General features: G+C 38.8%; 1 protein-coding gene and 1 long non-coding RNA gene across 3 annotated transcripts in view; both read left to right on the top strand.

Moving 5' to 3' along the window:
• The window catches only part of adgra1b (adhesion G protein-coupled receptor A1b), a 165,345-nt gene that overhangs the window by 28,037 nt on the left and 109,808 nt on the right, over positions 1–27,500 (top strand). For both annotated transcript variants that reach the window (XR_015506527.1, XM_087279865.1), the window contains exons 6-8: positions 1,539–1,702; positions 2,046–2,304; positions 25,311–25,475. Coding sequence is in view for 1 of the 2 variants with exons in the window: in XM_087279865.1 (XP_087135991.1) it covers positions 1,539–1,702; positions 2,046–2,304; positions 25,311–25,475 (588 nt within the window). In the remaining variant the exon portion in view is untranslated. The remainder of the gene's footprint in view (positions 1–1,538; positions 1,703–2,045; positions 2,305–25,310; positions 25,476–27,500) is intronic.
• LOC147841230 (uncharacterized) lies at positions 5,191–7,712 on the top strand. Its single transcript, XR_015506529.1, has 3 exons — positions 5,191–6,054; positions 6,096–6,782; positions 6,950–7,712. It is a non-coding gene; the product is annotated as an uncharacterized LOC147841230 (long non-coding RNA).

Genomic DNA, 27,500 nt, shown 5'->3' with positions numbered 1-27,500 from the left:
TAGCATTGATTCAGATCACTTTAATTCATTTTAACATTGATTCAGTTCAGCATTGATTCATTCCAGTTCAATGTTGATTCAGTTCAGTTCAATGTTGATTCTGTTTAGCATTGATTCAGATCACTTTAATTCATCTTTAATTCATTTTAACATTGATCCAGTTCAGCATTAATTCAGGTTACTTTAATTCAGTTATGATTTATTTCAGCATTGATTCAGGTCACTTAAATTCAGCTTTAATTCAGTTCAATGTTCATTCAGGTCACTTTAATTCAGCTTTGATCCAGTTTAACATTGATTCAGATCACTTTAATTCAGCTTTAATTCATTTTAACATTGATTCAGTTAAGCACTGATTCAGGTCACTATAATTCAGCTTTGATCCAGTTTAACATTGATTCAGATCACTTTAATTCAACATTAATTTAGATCACTTTAATTCAGCTTTGAATCAGTTCAGCATTGATTCAGGTCACTTTAATACAGCATTGATTCAGTTCAACAATGATTCAGGTCACTTTAATTCTGCTTTGATTCAGTTCAACATTGATACAGGTCACTTTAATTCAGCACTGATTCAGATCACTTTAATTTAGCTTTAATTCCGTTCAATGTTGATTTCTGTCACTTTAATTTAGCTTTGATCTAGTTTAACATTGATTCAGATCACTTTAATTCAGCTTTGATACAGTTCAACATCGATTCAGATTACTTTAATTCAGCATTGATTTAGTTCAACATTGATTCAGTTCACTTAAATTCAGCTTTGATTAAGTTCAACATTGATTCAGATTACTTTAATTCAAATTGATTTAGTTCAACATTGATTCAGATTACTTTAATTCAGCATTGATTCAGTTCAACATTGATTCAGGTCACTTTAATTCAGCTTTGATACAGTTCAGCATTGATTCAGTTCACTTTAATACAGCTTTGATTCAGTTTAACATTGATTCAGATCACTTTAATTTAGCATTGATTCAGTCCAGTTCAGTATTGATTCAGTTCAGTTCAATGTTGATTCTTTTTAGCATTGATTCAGATCACTTTAATTTAGCATTGATTCAGTTCAACGTTGATTCAGATCACTTTGATTTAGCATTGATTCAGGTCAGCTCAGCATTGATTCAGTTCAGGTTTGACTTTTTTTAATTAACTGTTAGTTCTAATCAGTTCAGTTGAGCATTGATTCAGTTCAGCATTGATTCTGATCAGTTCAATTTAGCATTGATTCAGATCACTTGAGTTGAGTGGGTATTCAGATCAGTCTAGTTCAGCAATGATTCAGTTTAGTGTTGATTTAGATCACTTCAGTTCAACATTGATTTAGTTCGGTTTTGATTTACATCAGTTCAGTTCAGTGTAAAATCAGATCAGTTCAATTCAGCACCGATTCAGATCAGTTGAGTGTTGATTCAGTTGAGTTGAGTTATTGCTGGAGTTGGTGTCTTTATCAAGCTGAGTTCAGGTCATGTTCTGCATTAATCTGACAGTATTTTGTGTGTGTGCGCGTGTGTGGGTCTGTATGTGTGTTTCAGGAGTGTGGCCACAGATTATCTATTCTGCGACTGTCAGCTCCTCTGGCTCTTGTCGTGGTTCAGATCTCAGTCTGTTCGTGTGGGAAATGAATCAGTGTGTGTTTATCCAGCTCGCCTGCATGGACTGGAGCTGCGCAGCCTTCAGGAGCAGCAGCTCAACTGCGGTAACACTGACACTCTGTGAAAGTGTGTGTGTGTGTGTTGTGTTGTGTTGATTGTGAATATGTACATTCAGCAAGTCTGGTGACAATGGTTTAGTGAACGTGTAAGTGACGTTGAACATCCTTCATGGCCTGCACAGTCCCCAGAATAAATGTTATTAAGCACTTTGGGCTGTTTTGGAGGAGCGAGTTAGGAAAGGTTTTCCTCCAGCAGCAACAAGTGTGTGTGTAGTGGATGTGTGTGTATGTGTTGTCTGTGTGCGTCTATTTACAAATGTAGTGTGTGTGTACAGAATGTGCTTCGTGTTGATATTGTGTTGATGGTGTGTGTGTGTGTGTGTGTCAGAGGGCCCGCTGGAGCTCCCAGTCCTGCAGCTGATCCCCAGTCAGCGTCAGCTGGTGTTCGGTGGGGATCGTCTGCCACTGCAGTGCACAGCCTCATACCTGGACCCGTCCATCACACTGAGCTGGAGCCACCAACACAGCCCCGTACACACACTGCGGCACGGAGGAGTGTGTGTGGAGGAGAGCACCACACACACACTGCCGGACAGAAGAGTTTGTGTGGAGGAGAGCATCATACACGACTGCTGCCTGGTCACCAGGTCAGAACACACACCACCACCACCACTCTTAAAATCACTGACTTGTTCTGTTCTCTGCTTTTAAACAAATCAGTTAAATGAATGAATGAATGAATGAATGAATGAAACCGACACTCACCTGTTTATTTCTCTGTGATTAAATGAATCAGGTACTGACTCATAAATGCACTTGTTTAGTTCTTGGCTTTGGAAACAAATTGGATGAATGGTTAGATGGATGAATGAATGAATGAATGAATGACTCATAATGACATTCACTTGTTAATTTCTCTCTTTTTAAAATTAATCAGTTGAGTGAATGAATCAGAGACCGATTCATAAAGGCTTGTTCTGTTCTCTACTTTTGAACAAATCAGTTGAGTGAATGAATGAATAAATAAATGAATAAATAAATCAATCAATCAACCAATCAATCAATAAATGAATGAATGAATGAATGACTCACTCATAAATGCATTCACTTGTTTATTTCTCCGTTTTTGATTGAATGAATACATGGATGAATCAGTTCCCTGATTGTGAACAAATAATTTGAGTTATAACTATATTTATTAAATTATAATATATAATAATTCATTCATTCATTGATTGATTAATCTGTTAATTAATTAGTTATTTATTTAATTAATTACTCACTCCTTAACTCATAAAGGCAATCAGTTGTTTGTATTTCTTGACTGAGTAAATGAATCAGTCTCGTAAAGGCCCTTGCTTGTTCATTTCTCTTTTCATTTGAAGAATTCAGATGAATGAATGAACAAACGAAGCGAGTGAGCAAATGAATAAACGAATGACTCACTCATAAAGACATTCTCTTTTTCAGTCTCTGCTTTTGAACAAATTGGATGAATTAATGAAATTATGAATGAATCACTCAAAGACACTCACTTTTTCCGTTTTTCAGGTTTTGAACAAATTGAATTAATTAATTAATTAATTAATTAATTACTCATAAATACACATTGTTTAATTTTTTTGGTTTTGAAAAAATTTAATGAATTAATGAATCACTCATAAATACACTCACTTGTTCAGCTGTTTGGTTATGAACAAATTAAATGAATGGATGAATGAATAAATGAATGAATGAATCACTCATAAAGACACTCACTTATTCAGTTTTTTTGTTTTGAACAAAATGAATAAATGAATGAAAGAATGAATGAATGAATGAATGAATGAATGAATGAATGAATGAATGAATGAATGAATGAATGAACGAACAAACGAAGGAACGAACGAAGGAACGAACGAAGGAAGGAACGAACGAATGAATAAATGAATGAACAAATTAATGAATCCCTCATAAATACACTTACATGTTCAGTTTTTGTTTTTTTTTTACAAATTGGATGAATGGAAGAATTAATTAATTGATTAATTGATTACTTGATAAATGAATGAATCCCTCATAAATACACTCACTTGTTCAGTTTTTTGGTCTTGAACAAATTGAATGAATGAATGGTTGAATGAATGAATGAATGAATGAATGAATAAACAAACTGAATGAATGAATGAATGAATGAATGAATGAATGAATGAATGAATGAATGAATGAATGAACAAATTAATGAATCCCTCATAATACACTCACTTGTTCAGTTTTTTTTTTGGTTTTGAATGAATGGTTGAATGAATGAATGAATGAATGAATGAATGAATGAATGAATGAATGAATGAATGAATGAATAAACAAACTGAATGAATGAATGAATGAATGAATTAATGAATGAATGAATGAATGAATGAATGAATGAATGAATGAATGAATGAATGAATGAACAAATTAATGAATCCCTCATAATACACTCACTTGTTCAGTTTTTTTTTTGGTTTTGAATGAATGGTTGAATGAATGAATGAATGAATGAATAAACAAACTGAATGAATGAATTAATTAATTAATTAATTAATTAATTAATGAATTAATGAATGAATGAACAAATTAATGAACGAATTAATGAACGAATTAATGAATGAATGAACAAATTAATGAATCCCTCATAAATACACTCACTTGTTCAGTTTTTTTTTGGTTTTGAATGAATGAATGAATGAATGAATGAATGAACGAATGAATGAACGAATTAATGAATGAATGAACAAATTAATGAATCCCACATAAATACACTCAATTGTTCAGTTTTTTTGGTTTTGAATGAATGAATGAATGAATGAATGAATGAACGAACGAACGAATGAATGAACGAATTAATGAGTGAATGAACAAATTAATGAATCCCTCTTAATACACTCACTTGTTCAGTTTTTTGTTTTTGTTTTGAATGAATGAATGAATGAATGAATGAATGAATGAATGAATGAATGAATGAATGAATCACTCATAAAGACTTTCAGACTTTTTCAGTTCTCAGTTCTTGAATGAATCTCGTGACAGAGCTTCCAGGGCCGTTAACACTGTTCTGGATTGTATTATATCCTGAAGTGAAGTGAGTGGTTCATACCTTGATAACCTGGGATGGGGATTAATCATCTGCTTTTGTCTTTTGAGATGATCAGTTGTGCTGGATCTGAACTAGCTCACTCTGTCCATCCATCAGTCCTACATTTATCACCGGCCCTGTCAATTGATAACACACACTTGTGGTTATTAAATATCAAAGCAGAAGAGATAAAGGCCCTTTAGCTGGATCACTGATTTATCTCTGTCCTTTTGGAGATTAGAGCTGTTTCTCTTTAATGAATAAATTATGATAATGCAGACACTTCCCAGATTCATGCATTGGAGCTAAAATGGACTGTAACAATGTGCAAAATCTATCATGCATATTTACACTTCATATTCTATGCAGATTCTATGTAGGTTTTTGATGGTTGTTAGGGAGTTCTATGGGGTTGCTTTATACTTTTAGATGGTTGTTAGGGTGTTGCATATAGTTCTGTTGTAGTTGTGCAGTTGTTATGTAGTTTTTTTTGATGGCTGTTAGGGTGTTCTATGGGGTTGCTATATAGTTTTAGATGGTTGTTAGGGTGTTAAATGCAGTTGCTGTATAGTTTTAGATGGTTGTTAGGGTGTTCTATGGGGTTGCTATATACTTTTAGATGGTTGTTAGGGTGTTAAATGCAGTTGCTGTATAGTTTTAGATGGTTGTTAGGGTATTCTATGGGGTTGCTATATACTTTTTGATGGTCGTTAGGCTGTTCTCTGGGGTTTCTATATAGTTTTAAATGGTTGTTAGGGTGTTTTATGCAGTTGCTGTGTAGTTTTTTATGGTTGTTATGGTGTTCTATAGGGTTGCTATATAGGTTTAGATGGTTGTTAGAGTGTTTAATGCAGTTGCTGTGTAGTTTTAAGTGGTTGTTAGGGTGTTCTATGGGGTTGCTATATAGTTTTAGATGGTTGTTAGGGTGTTTAATACAGTTGCTGTGTAGTTTTTGATGGTTGTTAGGGTGTTCTGTGGGGTTGCTATATAGTTTTAGATGGTTGTTAGGGTGTTTAATACTGTTGCTGTGTAGTTTTTGATGGTTGTTAGGGTGTTCTGTGGGGTTGCTATATAGTTTTAGATGGTTGTTAGGGTGTTTAATACTGTTGCTGTGTAGTTTTTGATGGTTGTTAGGGTGTTCTGTGGGGTTGCTATATAGTTTTAGATGGTTGTTAGGGTGTTTAATACTGTTGCTGTGTAGTTTTTGATGGTTGTTAGGGTGTTCTGTGGGGTTGCTATATAGTTTTAGATGGTTGTTAGGGTGTTTAATACAGTTGCTGTGTAGTTTTTGATGGTTGTTAGGGTGTTAATTGCAGTTGCTGTCTAGTTTTTGATGGTTGTTAGGGTGTTCTATAGGGTTGCTAGATGGTTGTTTGAGTGTTTAATGCAGTTGTATTCTAGTTTTTTGATGGTTGTTAGGGTGTTAATTGCAGTTGCTGTGTAGTTTTTGATGTTTGTTAGGGTGTTCTCTGTGGTTGCTATATAGTTTTAGATGGTTGTTAGGTCATTCTGTATAGTTGTATAAGGTTGTTAAGGTGTACTATGCAGCTATTTTGTCATTTTAGATGGTTGTTGGGGTGTTTAATGCAGTTGCTATATAGTTTTAGATGGTTGTTAGGGTGTTCTATGTGGTTGCTATATAGTTCAGTTGGTTGTTAGGGTGTTCTATGGGGTTGCTATATAGTTTAGTTGGTTGTTAGGGTGTTTATTGCAGTTGCTTTGTAGTTTTAAATGGTTGTTAGGGTGTTCTATGTGGTTGCTATATAATTTTAGATGGTTGTTAGGGTGTTGCATGGGGTTGTGTTGTAGTTTTCAGATTGTTGTTAGGGTGTTCTGTGCAGTTGTTTTGTAGTTTTTTGATGGTTGTTAGGGTGTTTAATGCAGTTGCTGTGTAGTTTTTAATGGTTGTTAGGACGTTCTTTGTGGTTGCATGTGGTTGCTATATAATTTTAGATTGTTGTTAGGTTGTCATGTATAGTTGTACAAGGTTGTTAGGGTGTACTATTTTGTCAATTTTAGATGGTTGTTAAGGTGTTTAATGCAGTTACTATGTAGTTTTTGATGGTTGTTAGGGTGTTCTAGGGGGTTACTTTATACGTTTAGATGGTTGTTGCTGTGTTGAATGCAGTCGCTGTGTAGTTTTTGATGGTTGTTAGGGTGTTCTAAGGGGTTGCTATATACTTTTAGATGGTTGTTAGGGTGTTTAATGCAGTTACTGTGTAGGTTTTGATGGTTGTTAGGGTGTTCTAAGGGGTTGCTATATACTTTTAGATGGTTGTTGCTGTGTTTAATGCAGTTGCTGAGTAGTTTTTGATGGTGTTCAGGGTGCTTTAAACACTTTTTATCAAGTTTTTAGATGGTTGTTAGGGTGTTATTTGCAGTTACTATGTATGTTATAGGTTGTCAAAGACTATTGTACTTATTTATGTAGGGCAACAGTATCTTCAATGCAGCCAAGGACCATCAAATCTGTGTTTCTGAAACTAATAAAGTCATGATTAATTTTCATTATTTAGCCTGACATGTTTACTGTTTTAAATATTTGAAATGTTTTTTGTTTTAATATAATATATGGTGTTCAGCGGGGAAAAGTTGTTGTTTTAAACCCAGACCTTTGAAAAGAGCATATTTTAGAGCAGTAATCACAGTAACGTGATATTTTTATCCAAGGTTATCAAACCGTCAGGATCGCTGGCTGTTTTCCAGCTCCAGCAGATGTGCCTCAACAAGCCTCCAAGAGTTCTGCAGTTTTATATAGATCTTAAAGAAACATATGCTGCATACTAATGATGGCGATAATGTGTCTCATGCAGAGTCTTAAACAGTGGCCGGACCACTGTAACTCTCTCTATGTCCCCTATCAAAACCACAATTATATAGATGACGATGGACATCCGTTCTCAGTGTGTGGACTATAGTTGATGCATCACCTTATTGTCTACTGTAGAGCTGCATTTCTGTAATAAAACAGAGATTTAAAAAAAGAAAATAGTAAAAATGTGATTAAAAAATGTCAGTTTGGCTGTGTTTATGCTGCATAGTTTGTTTGTGATTAGATAATAATAATGATAATAATTACGCCACAGCCATATCACCCTCTAGCCCAAGAGCGGTTACTCATGAAAGCTAAGCAGGACTGAGCCTGGTCAGTGCCTGGATGGGAGACCACATGGGAACACTAGGTTGCTGTTGGAAGTGAGGCCAGCAGGGGGCGCTCAACATGCTGTCTTTGTGAGTCCTAATGCCCCAGTATAGTGAAGGAGACACTGTACTGTCAGTGAGCGCTGTCTTTTGGATAAAATGTTCTGCTCTGGTGTCCTGGCCAAACTCCCTCCATCAGCCCTCACCCATCATGGCCTCCCAATCATCCCCATCCACTGAATTGGCTCTATCACTGTCTCGCCACTCCACCTGTAGCTGTTGTGTGGTGAAGCACTGGCGCTGTTGTCCTGTGGCTGCCGGAGCATCATCTAAGTGGAGCTGCACACTGGTGGTGGTGGTGTGGAGAGACCCCCCCTCATGATTGTGAAGCGCTGTGGGAGTATGGCCAAACACTATATAATGTGCTATATAAATACACATTAAATTACATAATAATAATGATGATGATGATAAAAAATAATAATGAAAATTATATTACAGTAGTAATTCTTATAGCTTTTCTTATTAACAAATGTTGCATTATAAAACTCTTACGTAACTGTTAATTGTAACGACAACTAGAATATATTTATTAAAATATTATTTTTAGGATTAAATTACCTCAGCAAAATTAACTTTAAACCATACATTTTTTTGTTTAAATATTATTAACATCAACAACACAATTGATATTATTCTTATTATTATTATTATTATTATTATTATTATTATTATTATTATTATTATTATTATCATCATAGTAATAATAAACACAATAATAATAATAATAATACTATTAATAATAATAATAAATATTATTATTATTATTATTGTTGTTGTTGTTATTACTATTATTATTATTATTATTAATATTATTATTATTATTATTATTACTATTATTATTATGGTTATTATTATTATTTTTTATTATTATTATCAATATTATCATTATTATTATTACTATTATTATTATCATTATTATTATTATTATTTTAAATTTATTATTATCATTATTATTATTATTATTATTATTATCATTATTGCTATTTTATTATTATTATTATTATTAAATTATTAATATACATTTTAAATGACTGCTGCTAAATTTATTTTCAGATGTCAATATTTTAAATGCTTCTTTAGTTATTAGTATCAACAACACAATTATTGTTGTTGTTATTATTATAAGTAGTATAATTATTATTAATAATATAATTTTATTATTATTTTTATTTTTTAAGCTGCGTATAAAAAAAAATGTGCTGGATAAGTTGGCGGTTCATTCCGCTGTGGCGACCCCGGATTAATAAAGGGACTAAGCCGACAAGAAAATGAATGAATAAATGTACGTTATTATTTTTATTATTATTGTTGTTGTTGTTGTTGTTCTACTACTACTATTTTTTATTAACTAATTAATTAATTTTATTTTATTCTTATTACATTTTAAATTACTGATGCAAAATTAATCTGCAGATGTCAGAACATGAAAGAACATAAATAAATGTTATTTAGTTATTACTATCAACAACTAACACTATTATTATTATTATTATTATTATTATTATTATTATTATTATTATTATTATTATTATTATTTTATTAGTATTATTATAATTAATCAAAATTTAAAAATAAAAAAAATGAAAAAATTATATCTCCAGAAATCTAATATTAAAGAAAAACCTTAATAATTGTATTGCACATTATATCTATAAACATACAATAGTGAGTACTATTGTAATTTTGCGCAAACTCGCACGTCCCCTCATTAGTGTACTCGGCCATGTGTGGTTATTAGTGTGCATGCGTGATTGAGCGGCATACGAATCTCAATTCCCTCTCGGATTTCAGTCTTAATCTGAGCGAGACATTCTGAAGTCTGATTATAAAGTGAGCTGAAGCAGACCGACGAGTCAAACACTAGCACACAGCTCCTTTAATGCTTTAATATCTAATAATGTCTAATAAAACGATCTAATAATATTTCAGCTACTCCTTAAGCTAATAATAATGACTTATGCACACGTAAATGGGTAGATTTTATATGCAGTCTGTGAAATAGCAATTTAATATGAGTTTTTACACAATCCAAAGTCAGTGGTGCAAGATTTAATAAGCATTTGCACTCCCTTAAAATAATCCAAACCAGAATATATCAGCAGGAATTGTGTTGATTTGTTAATGCAATACGGATGGCAAGATCGATTTGCTTAAATGCATTCACATCCATGATTAAATTGAAATTGCATTTGCATGCTGGATAATTCATCTACATGCATGTTTAAATGCCTTTAGATTGCATTAACATATCCGTCTGTTATTGCATATTTACATTAGAGTTGTGTTTTGTATATTACATTAATTCAGTTTTGTGCTTCTGTAATCAGACGCTCTTTAATATACAGGGTGTGCCATTTATATGGATACGCCTTAATATAATGGGAATGGTTGGTGATGTTAATGTCCTGTTTGTAGCACATTAGTGTATGTCAGGGGGCAAGCTTTTCAAGATGGGTGGTGACCATGGTGGTCATTTTGAAGTCGGCCATCTTGGATCCAACTTTTGTTTTTTTCAGTAGGAAGAGGGTCATGTGACACGTCAAACTTATTGGGAATTTCACAAGAAAATCAATGGTGTGCTTGATTTTAACGTAAGTTTATTCTTTCATGAGTTATTTATAAGTTTCTGACCACTTATAAAATGTGTTCAGTGTGCTGCCCATTGTGTTGGATTGTCAGTGCAACCCTCTTCTCCCACTCTTCACACACTGATAGCAACACCGCAGGAGAAATGCCAGCACAGGCTTCCAGCATCCATAGTTTTAAAATATCTAGTCTAAAATTATTTACTGTTATCAGGACAAAGATAAAATAAATCAGTTATTAGAGATGAGTTATTAAACTATTTAGTTAAGAAATGTGTTGAAAAAATCTGCTCTCTGTTAAACAGAAAACGGGAAAAAAAATAGACAGGGGGCTAATAATTCAGGTGGGCTAATAATTCTGATGTATGTATGCAGGGCTTTACATTAACACGCCAACCTGCCAAATGCGGGTAGATTTCGGCGATGGCGGGTAAGACAGACACTGCCACTAGCCACTTTGGCTGGTTGAAAATAATTTTCCCAGATAATAATTCTTAAAGCAGGGTTCGACAATAAGGATGGTCCAATATGCATGCACAGGCGATCAAGAAGCAAGACGACTGACAAACATAATTGCGTTCGCAACTTCGCGAGCAAAGCAGGTGAATACCGAATGAGAGGATAATCACTCGCGCTAACAGCTGAGGTGATGCGCGCGACTGTTTATAACGCGTGCGCGCTCCCGTTTCCTTTTGTGAAGCAACTGAGTCTAGAAACACAACTGATGCGATCGGTTCTCTTTCAAATAGACTGAACAAAAAGGAGGAACATGCACCCACAGTCCTGCTGCTTTCAAGAGTTCCAGAGTTGACTTATAGACCTTTTTCTTGGAACGCAAAATTACCCATGATGCTTTGCGTGTATGCGCAAGGAGAATGCGAAGAACTTCCGGTCGGCAGCAGATGCGTGTAAACGGTCACATTTGGACAGCTTTGAAACGATAGTTTTACTCTATTTTACCTGCTTTTATCCTCTTTGAGCTAATACTGTTGTCCATCAGCAGCATCTCCTGGACTGATCATTTACAGAAATGTGATCTAATAGGATGGAAAACAGCTGCTGTGAGGCGTTTCCCCCTCGTCAGACGGCATCTTCTGCAGTTTAAATGAAGCCTCGTCATCGCTAAAGTCAACATTTTCTCTTCATTTCAAATACATAACCAGCCCAAACTAATGTAGTTCAGCAAAATGTAGCCTGTACTGTGCCACTGACACACTGATTTAATAACGCTGACAAAGTGAAAATACAGGCTAGAGTCATTTCGAAATCACAGAAAAACACAAACCGTGGTGAAAACAACACACGAAATAAAACACAAACGACTCGCGATTAGAATGAACAGCAAATCAGCAGCAGAGGATCAATAACAGACTTTTATTGCTCATTTTTGTAAACTGCACGACTTTCATACCTGTTAAGTTTCATGCCAGAACTCTGGTTTGCTCTCTCTCTCTCTCTCTCTCTCTCTCTCTCTCTCTCTCTCTCTCTCTCTCTCTCTCTCTCTCTCTCTGTGTGTGTTAAAGAGCCGCTGAGCTAACAGCTGACAGGCCGGTAACGCACACACACACACTGTATTTCTGACGGCAGACACGTGAACTAGGAGAACGTTTTTCTCGTATTTCTGACGCGCTTGAACCCCATGTGACAGATTATAACGGCTTTAACAGACACATTTCTAAGTTGTGTGTCACAAAAACTCTGTTATCCATTAAAAACGTCATTGAAACCCATTTTCGGAGCGCAAATTACCAGTTGTACACGCTGTAAACGGAAGTTTTTAGCATTCTACCGGAAGACGCTGGTCGCTATGGCGCCCTCCATGCAGCAGCCATGAAAAAGGTCTATAGTAAGCAGCACCAGTTGCTTTGGGTTTAACCATTCTTTGAAAAGATCATTTATGGGTCTATCATTAACCATGCGTGTGTGATTATCATTTTATTATCACACAGTATGTTTTTTTACCTGCTTTCTTTAGCATGAATATGGTTTAATTATCTTTTTTTTTTTACAATAACATTGCTTTAATAGGAGAATAACTCCCCATTTTTGTGTAGTAGACTGGTGATCTGGGACATTTAGCCAGGACACATGACTGTGCATATGTTTTGTTAAATAAAAAGTTTAGTATTCAGCTATATTTTGCATGTTTTCACACATTTAAAATTTGTGGCTGAGAAATAATGAACTGTTTATTTACGGTGTGGTCAAAGATAAATTGGGTAAATCCTTCATTTTGGGCTCTGAACATTCTGAAAACTAATTGTAATATATGAAAGCCTGACCCATCTGCTCATGATTATTGAGCAAGCTCATACACCACACACAAAAAGAGGCATGTAGAGATAACGCAAACTCTAAATCAAGTCATTCAGCATGTCAAAGTCATATTTATGTGTATAAAATATATTTTCCCAACAATAAAATTGTGGCCAGTGAAAGTGGCGAGTGGCTAGTTTTGTTGGAAAACTGCTAGCCGCAGTGGCTGGTGGTCAAAAAAGTTAATGTTAAGCCCTGTATTTATGTGTGTTTCAATTCACTTTGACTTTAGCCTATATAGGTTCTGTTTAGAACATGGTGTTATCTGTTCTGACAGACTGTGTGAAAGCATTTGTAATTTTGGTTTAGTTTTGGTTTTGGTTGTGTAAAAGAAGTCTAAGCAATTTAAATAGTCTTTAACTGGATGCATTTTGTGTCAAAGCAACAAGAAATGTGTTAATTATATAACCAACAAAGACGGATGTTGTGCTAGCTGCGTTAAGAGTTTAGCAAACTTGTTAAATGTATTGAAAAACCTGTCATAGCCATCGTAAAAAACTGTAAATCTGTTAAATACATTATATTCATTATATTCACTGAGAAATGAAGTAACATATTAATTTTCAAAATGAGCTGTTCTCCTTTATGCTGAGCACTGCATGCATGTTTAATCACATCCAAAATAAAAGTCTATACATACAAATGCACACACACATATGCGTGTATTTGATAAATAAAACATGCATCAAGTATTAATTATACATCATTTTTGTGTTATATATTTGAACAGTTTTTAAATGAGCTTCTAGGCAGTGAATGGAGCTGATGTGCAGCTCATCATGACTCTTGTTCTCTCTGATGACTTTAGCAGTCTGTGCTGATTGGCTGTCGGTGATGTGATGCGGTAACCATGGTGACAGGAGTTTAATTCCCTCATCATGACTCAGTTTGTGTCTTTCTCTCAGAGAATGAGATGAGAAACACTCAATCGTCTAAACACACTGTAGAAATATCTGTAAATGAGCAGTTATCTGTCCTTTGTGATTCATGTTTTATTAATCAGTTTATTTCAGCTTTTGAGTTGCATTATGGGATGTTAATCTTTACTCCAACAACTTTTAACCGTGACAAGTTGAAAACAAAACTGTTCTGCACGTGTGTAATCAGTGTGCGGTGCTGTATCGTGTGTGTTGGCAGCACTGCAGCACATTTACTGCTATTATACACACTCATTTCTCTTGACATATTTATTTTTCATTATATTGTTATTGTAAACTACTAAAATGTCACTTTGTTAAACTGTAGGGTTTAATTGTCAACCTCAGAAGTGGACATAGCAGAGATCAACATCCCATAATGCAGTTCCCCACCACTAATAAACACAAAACAAAACTCATTTGTAGATATCCTCTACAGTGTAGTCTCCTGTCAGCGTCTGCTCCTCTGGCACGTCTCAAGTGAACCTGCTGTTTATATAGCGAACCGTATCACACCACTCAGTGGAAACGGGCCAGTAACATGTTACTTTCATTGCCTTTAATGTCAACATTAATTAAGGAGCCTCAGAAAATGGCCATGTTAGAAGACGTTTTTAGATAACAGAGGTTTTTGCATCGGAGGTCTTCATATTGCGAATGTTTTGATCGGTCTCTAATGTAAACAAAACACTTTCTGCAGCTCTCCAGCTTTTTCTGCACACGTGTCTCCATATGTCCTGCGGTTTATTGCACTCGCAACCCTAAAGTCATGGCTCTGATTCCCAGAAGTGCTGATGGGCTGGATACCCTACAGAAAAAAACAGCTTAAACCAGCCTAGGCTGGGTTTAGCTGGTCGACCAGGCTGGTTTTAAAGAAGTTTTAGCCATTTCCAGGCTAGTCTTAGCTGGTCAGACTGGGAGATGACCACCTAAAACCAACTTGACCAGCCTAGCCAGGCTGAAAGCCCAGCCAAAACCAGCTATGTCCAGCTTAAACCAGGCTGGTCAAGCTGGTTTTAGCTGGATTTAGCTGGTCATTTTCCAGCCTGACTAGCTAAGACCAGGCTGGAAATGGCTGGAAACCAGCCTGGAAATGGCCAAAACCCCTCTAAAACCAGCCTGTTCGACCAGCTAAAACCAGCCAACCAGCCTAGGCTGGTTTAAGCTGGATTTTTCAGCAGGGTAGCAGGAATGCTCTCTGATGCTCTTACTGAGCTCAGTTTCATCAGACACTACAGTGATGAAGAGTGTTTCTCAGTGTGTGTGTGTGTGTGTGTGTGTGTGTGTGTGTGTGTACTGTTTCCATATTGACGTTTTCATTAATATTTCAGGTTCATTTACCTCTTGTTTTTGTTTTGGTTGATCCTGCGAGCCTCTATAGTGGACTATTTTGATGCTCTGGATTTTGAAATATTCATCGACTGCAGCTTCACAGACCTGTTATTATCTGCAGATTGTGCATGTGTGTGTGTGTGTGTGTGTGTGTGTGTGTGTGTGTGTAAATGCGGCTAATGAAGCGCTTTTAGAGACAATTGGGGATGGCTGGACAATGCAGCCCTGTTGTGTGAATGTAGGTCACTGTGTGTGTGTGTGTGTGTGTGTCCCCAATTATGCTTGCTTGTTCAACTCTTGTTTGGACTTTATGTCGTAGGAAAATGTAGTGCGTGCAGAATACACTGCCAGTATGATACAATGTTGTGGGTGGTTGCTAGGGTGTTGCAATGCAGTTGCTAATATGTTGTGGGAGGTTGCCAGGGTGTTGCCATGCAGTTGCTAATGTGTTGTGAGAGGTTTTCAGGATGACGATTGCTTATGTGTTGTTTGAAGATGCAAGGGTGCTGCTTTGTGGTTACTTAGGTGTCGTGGATGGTTGACAGGGTGTTGCTATGCAGTTGATTATGTGTTGTTAGTTGCCATGGTTTTACTTTGTATTTGCTAATTTGTTATGGTTGGTTGCCAGGATGGTTCTATGCATTTACTCATGTGTTGTATGTGGTTTCCTAGGTGTTGCTAGACATAGTTACCTAAGTGTTGTAAGTGGTTGCTAGGGTGTTGCTATGCAGTTGCTAATATGTTGTGGGAGGTTGCCAGGGTGTTGCCATGCAGTCGCTAATGTGTTGTGAGAGGTTTCCAGGATGACGATTGCTTATGTGTTGTTTGAGGATGCAAGGGTGTTGCTTTGTGGTTACTTAGGTGCTGTGGATGGTTGCTAGGGTGTTGCTGTGCAGTTGATTATGTGTTGTTAGTTGCCATGGTGTTACTTTGTATTTGCTAATTTGTTGTGGTTGGTTGCCAGGACGTTTCTATGCATTTACTCATTTGTTGTATGTGGTTTCCAAGGTGTTGCAAGACATAGTTACCTAAGTGTTGTAAGTGGTTGCTAGGGTGTTGCTAATATGTTGTGGGAGGTTGCCAGGGTGTTGCCATGCAGTCGCTAATGTGTTGTGAGAGGTTTCCAGGATGACGATTGCTTATGTGTTGTTTGAGGATGCAAGGCTGTTGCTTTGTGGTTACTTAGGTGTCGTGGATGGTTGCCAGGGTGTTGCTATGCAGTTGATTATGTGTTGTTAGTTGCTATGGTGTTACTTTGTATTTGCTAATTTGTTGTGGTTGGTTGCCAGGACGTTTCTATGCATTTACTCATGTGTTTTATGTGGTTTCCAAGGTATTGCTAGACATAGTTACTTAAGTGTTGTAAGTGGTTGCTAGGGTGTTGCTATGCGGTTGCTAATATGTTGTGGGAGGTTGCCAGGGTGTTGCCATGCAGTCGCTAATGTGTTTTGAGAGGTTTTCAGGATGACGATTGCTTATGTGTTGATTGAGGATGCAAGGGTGCTGCTTTGTGGTTACTTAGGTGTCATGGATGGTTGCCAGGGTGTTGCTATGCAGTTGATTATGGGTTGTCTGTTGCCATGGTCTTACTTTGTATTTGCTAATTTGTTGTGATTGGTTGCCAGGGTGTTTCTATGCATTTACTTAAGTGTTAAAGGTGGTTTTCAGGGTGTTGCTATGCAGTTGCTAATGTGTTATGGGTAGTTTTATATGTGATAATGCAGTATACAGGTGGTTATTAGCTGAGCTAATTTGTTGTGAGTGTTTGCCAGGTTTTGTACTGTAGTTTCCAATGTGCTGTGGGGTTATCATGGTGTTACTGAGCAGCTGCTAATGTGTTGTTGGTGTTGCCAGTTGCAATGGTGGACTTGTCTTGATTACCATGGAGTATGCACAGTGATTGAAAGAGTACTGAACAATCATACTCAAGTAAAAGTATCATTACTTGCCTAAAAATGTGCTATGAGTAAAAGTGTCTGCTGTAAATGTTACTCAAAGGATAAGCCCTTTCAAAAGTATGCAAGAGTAGTGAGTATTATGCTGTGAAAAGTTGATGTATTTACATGTCATTTGTGCATGTGTGTGTAAACGTAACATTCTGTAGTGCATTTAGTGATTGCCCAGCAGGTACACAACGTCATAAGACGCTAATATTAGGTCAGATTTAGGTTGTGATGTCAGGTGACCAAAATTCAACGTCTAGCCAGATTCTAAGGACAACGTTATCTTGATGTCCAACAATGACGTTGATAATTGGTTGATTTTAGGTTGTTAGAAAGTGACCAAAATCCAACATCGAGCCAACATCTTAAACCAACATCATATTGCAACCCAAGCTCATTCTGGAAACGTAGCCCCGTGGACGTTTCTGGAAACCGTGATTTACGTGGCCGGAGGTACGTACGGCTGCGTTTAGCTTTTTCCGAGCGTACGCTGCGGGGTGGTGTGGTGCCGCTCCGCTCCTCCTCTTTGCGCTCGCCGGCCGACGGCTCGCCTCCAAGTGGAGGGCTTTCCCGATGCAACCAGTTTGTCCCCCGGAGGAGGAGGAGCCGGCCGCGGGGACGACGACCGGGATCGAGTCCGGGGAAGAGCAGTTCCAGAAATCAGGTAAGATGAAAAACAGAACCCGAAAAATAAGGGCGAGAACGTGGCGGGATCCGAAAACGCGGTTGAAATCGAAGACGAGGGCTTTTGCTTTTTTTTTTCTGGACGGTTTTTGCAAACTGTCGCTTGGGTTTAGGGAAGGAGGAGGAGGAGGAGGAAGAGGAGGGGTGGCCGGGTCGGCCGATCCGGCGGCTTTTCGCGCGAGAACAGCGCGGGTGCGAACGGTGCACGCTCCCGAGAGGCGCCCGATATGTGAAAAAGCGCGCACAGCGGCCTCTCGCGGATGCGTGAAAACAAAAACTGCTCGAATACGTACCTCCCGAGACGTATCTCGCGGTCCGCAGAAACGTCCGTGGGTCTACGTTTCCACAATGAGCCCGGGTTGTCATATTGACATCAAATACACTTTTGATGACATCTAAGACATTTATTTATCAGGTATGGCGAACAAAATCCAACATCTGATAGACGTCATAGTGGTAACGTCATGTTGATGTCTTGTGCCTCATCATACAGTAAACATCCGTCATCTTCTCATCAGTGACCTGCATCTAAACCAGAGTTGAGCTAACTTGGTCCTGGACAGTTTAGCTCCAAAACTAATCAAACACACCTAAACATGCTAAACAGTGTCTTCAAGATCACTAGAAATCTATAAGCAGGTGTGTTTGATTAGAGTAGGAGCTGTGCAGGACGCCAGCCCTCCAGGACCGAATTTGCCCACCCCTGATCTAAGGGGTCAGTGCGTTTACAGATTTTGGACGTCTTCTTGGACACTTTTAAAGCTTCCAAACATTCATTCATTCATTCGTTTTCTTGTCAGCTTAGTCCCTTTATTAATCTGGGGTCGCCACAGCAGAATGAACCGCCAACTTATCCAGCAAGTTTTTACGCAGCGAATGCCCTTCCAGCCGCAACCCATCTCTGGGAAACATCCACACACACACTCATACACTACGGATAATTTAGCCTACCCAATTCACCTGTACCGCATGTCTTTGGACTGTGGGGGAAACCGGAGCACCCGGAGAAAACCCACGCGAACGCAGGGAGAACATGCAAACTCCACACAGAAACGCCAACTGAGCCGAGGTTCGAACCAGCAACCCAGCGACCTTCTTGCTGTGAGGCGACAGCACTACCTACTGCGCCACTGCCTCGCCAGCTTCCAAACAGTTGGCTGCAATTATAAAGCACACGTCTTGAGGAAGTTTATTAAGATTTACCTTCTAAGTGTGATTTGATTGGACGGGATTTACAGGACTGATTTTTCTAATCACCATAGACAAAAATAAAATACAGTAGTGACTGCAGGTTGAAGGACAGTAGGGGAGTAAAAGGACCGATACTGCACTAAACATGTACTCAAGGGAAATTAAAAGTGCACATTTATATAACGACTTAGTTAACTTCAATTCCTGAGAAAAACCACTCAACTACAGTCGTCTGAGTATTTGTAACTAGTTACTTTACACCATGCAGTTGCAGCATTATGTTGTGGATGGTTTCCAGTGTGTTGCTATAGCAGTTGGTAGTGTGCTGTAATTGCCAGGGTGTTGCAAATGTTTTGGCTTCATGATGATTTTGAGATCGAGTACTTTGCGCACACATCAGAAGTGATGGAAATGTGTGTTTGATGTTTGTTTCAGAACTGGATTTGGTGAAATATCTCAACAACGACACCTATACACTCTTAACTTAGGCCCCGTTTACACTGTGTTTTAGTTTGAAAACGCATAAGTTGCTACGGTTACGCCATCCATCCACACTACACCGGAGTTCTCGAGCGCCGAAAACAGAGCGTTTTGGAAACGCTGGAGAGGCCGTTTTCATTCTGAAGCGCTGCTGCTCCGTCTCAGTGTGGTTGAGGGAAAACAGAGACATCTGAAAACGGAGGCGGGGCTGCTGAGATTCGCTACCTGATTGGGGCTTTTGTGTCATTGCGTATCCTTCCCTTATTCGTCAAGCCCCTATCACATGACTATAACACATGGCTTTAACGCTACCGGAAGACAGCAGACCAGCCTTCACTGTAAACAACAACATGTGCACAGAAATGGGAGTGTTGTTTGCACTATTGTCTGTTTTAGTTATTCATTTGTTACGTTTAGTAACAACTCGACCTCGTCATCTGTCCACAAACATACCTCTCTTGCTTTCTTTGCCATCGCGTTCATAGTTCAACCGGTGTTTGTTGACTTACAATAACCAAATGCCGAGCGAGACGCATGCTTCCTGTTTATACTGAAACGTGCATGCCCAGAGTGCGCGAATGGTCATGTGATGTACGTTTTTTGTGGCGTAGTGTGGATGGAGATATGTTCAGAAACGCTAGGTGAAACGCTAGTGTGGACGTGGATCGTTTTTGATCTAAAACGCCGTTTGCAAACTAAAACGCACTAGTGTAAACAGGGCCTGAGTGCCCCTGCTACATTTTAGGCGCACACACACACACATACACGCATAAATTATCACACACATGAAATATGCCAATACCTACAGAATCAAAACAAATTGGAAAGCTAACAGTAAGACGGTTGATTAAAATTTGTGATGTTTTTTGAATAATGTGGTGAGTTTTCTTTCTTTTGATGTCAGGTTTTCTCTTTGTAACACAAGAGAGATGTTTAGCTGTGGTGTGGTATCATGAGTCTGACTCCTCTCCTGTCTCTGTTGGGGAGGCACTCTGTTATTCTTGGCTTGTGTTTGTCAGTTTAGTGCGACACAAGCACAGCTGCCCTGCCACAGAGACACACACACACACACACACACTCTTCAGCCCTGCCACGGAGTCATACACACACACACACACTCTTCAGCGCAACCACAGACACACACACACACACCATATGTGCTGCAGACGGGTCAGTCTCTTGTGTTTCTGCGGGCCGCTCTGAGGGTCCGAGGTCATTAATCAGCCATCTAAAGTGCTGCCGGACCGCAGCGCAGAGGAATAATGTGCCATAATCAGACATCATCAGCACATCAGGATGATTTATGCTGCTTTTACCTGCATAATCTCCCAGATAGACACTAAACTGGCCTTTGCTGCACTCAGGACATTAATATGTCATAGAAAACACTTCATATCTTCTGGAGTAAATCTCTGATTATAAAATGTTGCTTGTCAGCTCTGTTTAACCCTTGTGTACTGTTCAGATTGACTCCCCGTTGGTTATGTTCGTGGCTGTTTTTGCCCCATTGACTTCCATTGTAATCACATTTTTTAAATGCAAAGCCCTGACAGCATATAATCATGCATTCCTGATTGTTGCTGCTTTTCCTTGTATATATGCTCAGTGTATTGTTCATTTTTGTTTACATTTTCAAAGCATTTTAACAATATATGTGTCAAAATACCAAAAATCATTATCGTTATATCATTATGTAAAAAACATTCATAAGCGGACTCTAAACTTGTAAGGCTACCACCTACCACACTTTTACAGCCGCATAGCAACACCCTAGCAACCAAATTCTAGCACGTCCTAAAGCAACAACTTCATAACAACCTACTGTAGCAACACCTTGAAAACCATCTATCAGTACACTTTGTAACATGCCTGGAACCACCTAGCAACAATAAAGGGATACTATATCAACAGAAGGACAATACCTAGCAACACCCTGTGGACAACTTTGTAACATGCTCATTACCACCTAACAACACCATAGCAACAGAAGGATAATACCTAGCAACACCTGGGGACAACTTTTGTAACATGCTCATTACCACCTAACAACACCATAGCAACAGAAGAATAATACCTAGCAACACCTGGGGACAACTTTGTAACATGCTCATTACCACCTAGCAACACCATAGCAACAGAAGGATAATACCTAGCAACACCCTGGGGACAACTTTGTAACATACTCATTACCACCTAGCAACACCATAGCAACAGAATGATAATACCTAGCAACACCCTGGGGACAACTTTGTAACATGCTCGCTACCACCTAGCAACAACAAAGCAACACCATAGCAACAGAAGAATAAAACCTAGCAACACCTTGGGGACAACTCTGAACATGCTCGTTAGCACCTAGCAACACCAAAGTAACGGAAGGATATTACCTAGCAACACCCAGAGGACAACTTTAAACATCCTTGCTACAACCTAGCCACAACAAAACAACACCATAGCAACAGAAAGATAATACCTAGCAATACCTGGGGACAACTTTGTAACATGCTCGCTACCATCTAGCAACAACATAACAACACCATAGCAACATAGGGATAATTCCTAGCAACACCTGGGGACAACTTTGTAACATGCTCAATCACCACCTAGCAACACCATAGCAAGAGAAGGATAATACCTAGTAACACCCTTGGGACAATTTTGTAACATGCTCATTACAGCCTAGGGACAACAAAGCAACACCATAGCAACAGAAGAATAATACCTAGCAACACTCTGGGGACAACTTTATAAGATGCTTGCTAGCAACTATTAACATCATAGCAACAGAAGAATATATCCTAGCAACACCCTAGGGACAACTTTGTAACATGATCACCATAACCTAGCAACAACAAAGTAACACCATAGCAACAGAAGGATATTACCTAGCAAACACTCTGGGAACAACTTTGTAACATGCTTGCTACCACCTAGCAACAACAAAGCAACACCATAGCAACAGAGGGATAATACCTAGCAACACCCCGGGGACAACTCTGAACATGCTCGCCACCACCTAGCAACATCATAGCAACAGAAGGTGAATACCTAACAACAGCCTAGGGACAACTTTGTAAAATGATCACCATAACCTAGCAACATCAAAGTAACACCATAGCAACAGAAGAGCAGTACCCTAAAAATCATATAGTAAAGCCCTGGCAACAACTGAGCTGCACCCTGCCAACCGCACCTGTAACCACATAGCAAGCAACACCGTAAAAAAATCTCTTAGCAACATGGTGGCAACAGCCAAACAACACCTTTACAATTACACAACAACACTCAGGTGAACAGTAACCCTTTAGATGATGATGTCATTGTTTGATGCAGACATGTGCTGCAGAATTAAATACAGCTGTGAGTCTTATAGTCATCTACACTATTGACAATCACAGGTGGAGCATTTAAGAACCGTCTGCAGTGAGACAGCAGCATCCACACACTCCAGCACAGAATCAAAACTGACAGTCATTATGTCAGGCAAAGAGAGTAAACATTTCCTGAGGTGTGTGTGTATGTGTGTGTGTGTGCGTGTGTGTGTGTGTGTGTGTGTGTGTGAGGGATTACGGGCTTGAGCAGTCTCTGTCTCTCCCTCTTTCTGAGCCTCTAATCATTTTTACTGTGAAAGATTGAGCGTGTTCACTAAGCCACTTGCTATTCCACTGCCGATGTTAGCATGCATGAATCGTTCGCGTCCCTCAGCGTTTCCCTCGAAAATCTGTGAAGAAACACAGGAACAAAGTGTTACAAGTTCTCCAGTTTACAAAAAAAGCAAAGCTGAATATGATTTAGACTGAATAAGCTTAGTCGAGTGTGTGTTGGTGTCGTAAATGTCAGTGGATTACTTTTTAATTAAACAGCCACTTAACTAACGTTTACCTACAATTAGAAAACGTGCACCTGTGTGCGTCTTATGTCTGTTATATTGGGGTTACACTGAACAGGAAGGTTTAATTTGTTAACATCGCTTAACTACATTAATCAGAGCTAATAATACATTTTAATTTCAGCATTTCATAACCTAAGTGAGTTCACAAGTGGACATAATGTTGGGCAAGTAAACAACCACAGCACACTTTTACCCACATAGCAACACCTTAGCAACCACATGGCACAATTTAAACGCATAGTGACAACCACCTCACAACACATTAAAAATCCCATTACACCTTAGCAACCACACAGTAACACCTCAGCAACCACATAGCAACACCTCGACAACCCCACAGCACATTTTAACAGCATAGTGACAACCACCTCACAGCAAACTGAAAATTCCATAGACCTTAGCAACCACATAGCAACATCTTAGCAACCACATAGCACATTTCAACAGCATAGTGACAACCACCTCACAGCAAACTGGAAATCCCATAACAGCTAAGCAACCACTTAGCAACCACATAGCAACACCTCGGCAACCACATCACACGTTTTAACAGCATAGTGACAACCACCTCACAGCTTACTGGAAATCCCACAACACCTTAGCAACCACATAGCTACACCTTATCAACACCTTAGCAACCACATAGCACATTTTAACAGCATTGTGACGACCACCTCACACCACACTGGAAATCCAATAACACCTTAGCAACCACATAGCAACACCTTAGCAACCACATAGCAACATCTTAGCAACCACATAGCTACACCTTAGTAACCACATAGAACATTTTAAAAGCATAGTGACAACCACCTCATATAACACTGAAAATCCCATACCTTAGCAACCACACAGCAACACCTTAGCAACCACATCACACATTTTAGCATTATAGTGACAACCACCTCACACCACACTAGACATCCCGTAACACCTTAGCAACCACATAACAACGCCTTAGCAACCACATAGCACATTTAAACAGCATAGTGACAACCACCTCACAGCACACTGGAAATCCCATAATATCTTAGCAACCACATAGCCCAATTTAACTGAATGGTGACAACCACCTCACAGCACACTGGAAATCCCATAACACCTTAGCAACCACATAGCAACATCTTAGCAGCTACATAGAAACCCCTTAGCAACCACATAGCAACGCTTTAGCAACCACACAGCATAGTGACAACCATCTCACAGCACACTGGTAATCCCATAACACCTTAGCAACCACATAGCACAATTTAACCGAATAGTGACAACCATCTTACAGCACACTGGAAATCCCATAACATCTTAGCAACCACATAGCAACACCTTAGCAACCACACATCACATTTTGACCACATAGTGACAACCACCTCACAGCACACTGGAAATCACATAACACCTTAGCAACCACATAGCAACACATTAACAATCACATAGCAACACCCTGGCAACCACATAGCAACACCCTGGCAACCAGTGCCCCATTTTAGCAATCGTATTGCATACTATAGAAACAACAAAGCAACAATTTTTCAAATATCTAATAAAACCCAGCAACACTCAGCAAATAAATCATTAATCAACATTTAGGCACAACCTAGCAACACCCTAACAACCCTAAAGCTGAACAGTATCGTTCACATAGTGGCATCTTTGCAAATTTCTGGAAATCACAGCACACTTAGCAACCACCTAGCAACACTCTCATAACCATTTAAGAGAAAAGCAGCCAGCTAGCTCACTTTAGAAATTCACTTTAGAAAACCTCGGCAACAACACTAATGCACTAACCTGACCGTACAATAAAAATCAGTGTTTTTATTACTGCTTATGAAAAAAAAATCTATGTAAAAATCACAACTAATGCTGCTTGTAAACTGCTCATTGTTCATGACTTCATAAATAAATCAACACACAGTGTTTGGGTCTCACAGAAACCAGTCGAACACAAGTGCATTGCTCTATGATGTGCTGATGATGAAGCAGACGTGTTGAAGTGTCTGATGTCTCTCCTACAGTGAGCTCATCCTGACCAACATCGACGCTAGCGCTTCCGGTATTTGGCAGTGTCATGTGAGCAGTTCCCGTGGCAACAGCTCTATTGGGATGGAGATCGTGGTGGTTGAGGCGACGGCGCTGTACTGCTCTGCTGAGAGGGTCAGCAGCAGCAAAGGAGACTTTAGGTGAGTCTATAAAACACACACACACACACACACACACACACACACACACACACACACACACACACACATATTCATAAGTGCACCCTAAACTTGCTGGCCCTGTAAATAATCACCTAGCACACTTTTGCAGCCACAGAGCAACCCCCCGGCAACAACGTTCTAGTGATTATAAAATAACAATCTTGCAAACACCCAGCAACACCCCGGGAACCACATAGCAAAAACATTCTACTAACCTTAAATCAACACCTTTGCAACCACCTGTTAACCACAACCATAATGCAACATCTTTGCAACCTCCTAGCATTTCCTTGTCAATCACATTCTACCAACAATAAAACAACAACTTTGCAACCACCTAGCAACACTCTGGGGACCACCTCACAGCACACTGAAAATTATACAACTCCTTAGCAACCACATAGCAACACCTTAGCAACAACATAGCACACACTAACTGCATAGTGACAACCACCCCACAGCACACTGGGAATCCCATAATACCTTAGCAACCACATAGCAACACCTTAGCAACCACTTAGCACATCTTAACAGTATAGTGACAACCACCTCACAGCAGAATGAAAATTACACAGCACCTTAGCAACCACATAGCAACACCTTAGCAACCACATAGCATATTCTAACTGCATAGTGACAACCACCCCACAGCACACTGGGAATCCCATAACACCTTAGCAACCACATAGCAACACCTTAGCAACCACTTAGCACATCTTAACAGCATAGTGACAGCCACCTCATAGCAGGAAAAAAATTACATAACACCTTAGCAACCACATAGCACATCCTAACTGCATAGTGACAACCACCTCACAGTACACTGAACATTACACCAATCATAAAGCAACCAAGGTTACCAATCTTAAAGCAACACATTTACAATCACCTGGCAACACCCTGGGAACCCCCAACAACACCATGTCAATCACATTCAATCAATCCATAAAACAACAACTTTGCAGCAATCTAGCAACACCCTGGGAACCACATCATAGATATATACACTAGATATCGCATAGGGACCCTGAGCATGCGTCAATAGCGCCGCCACATTGGTACAGTGCTCCCAGGACAAATGTCATTCAACCGCACTAGTCAAGACAGTGTTATTACGTGAAGATGCGGGACTTTAGCGCTGTCTACGAGTGTAGTAACGAGCAAACAAAGAAAACAAAGCACAAAGGCAGAACATTTCATAGGTAATATTAAGTGTTTTTCTGTTTTTGTATGTTCTGAACTTTTGTGCTAATCAGGTCACGTTATTGATGATAACAGTCTCTTACTGCATTCACCATACGGCAAAGCAGCTCCAACTCGCACTAAACACTCGGCTTATGCTAGTTTTGTTGAATAAAATCAGCAAACAATGCAAAAGAAATACGACAACGAGATGCTGCTCTGCCAGAAACTTGGATTATTGTCGGCTAACGTTAGTGAAAGAGTCGTTCGGGGCATTCATTCACAAACGAATCGCTCCCTCCGTCAGTATGAGCAGTGAAAGCAGGAGAGGAGCTGTGTTTCAGGACATGATTAGATCAGATTTAACAGGGAGGGTGAATAGTACATTTCTGTACACACAAACACAAGCTTTTTGTCAGGAATGCCCGTGCGGTCACTGATCCATCAATGTAGAAAAGTGATGTCAAATTATAATATTCGTAATTAGAAAAAAAAAATTACACACTAACATCCAGGAAAACTCCCGATCACAGATATATGTGTATATGTGTATATCTCTGGCTTTGCATGGCCACAGTCCTCCACTGTACCTTGGTCCCTCATTCATTTCAAAGAAGCGCTACCCTGTAGCAAGATGGCAGCGCTATTGTCACATTTCATCCAATAGACAACAACAGGCCAGGCGACATCTAGTGTATATATCTATGGAACCTCATGGCAAAAACATTCCACCAACCACATATCAATTCAATTCAAAACACCTTTATTTGTACAGCGCTTTTACAATGTAGATTGTGTCAAAGCAGCTTCACATAGAAGATT

The sequence above is a fragment of the Danio rerio genome, chromosome 13, assembly GCF_052040795.2.
Source record: "Danio rerio strain M-AB ecotype USA chromosome 13, GRCz13ab, whole genome shotgun sequence".
Classification (NCBI taxonomy): Eukaryota; Metazoa; Chordata; class Actinopteri; order Cypriniformes; family Danionidae; genus Danio; species Danio rerio.
The sequence above is the reverse complement of the archived record's forward strand: the minus strand, read 5'-3'. Positions and strand labels throughout refer to the sequence as shown.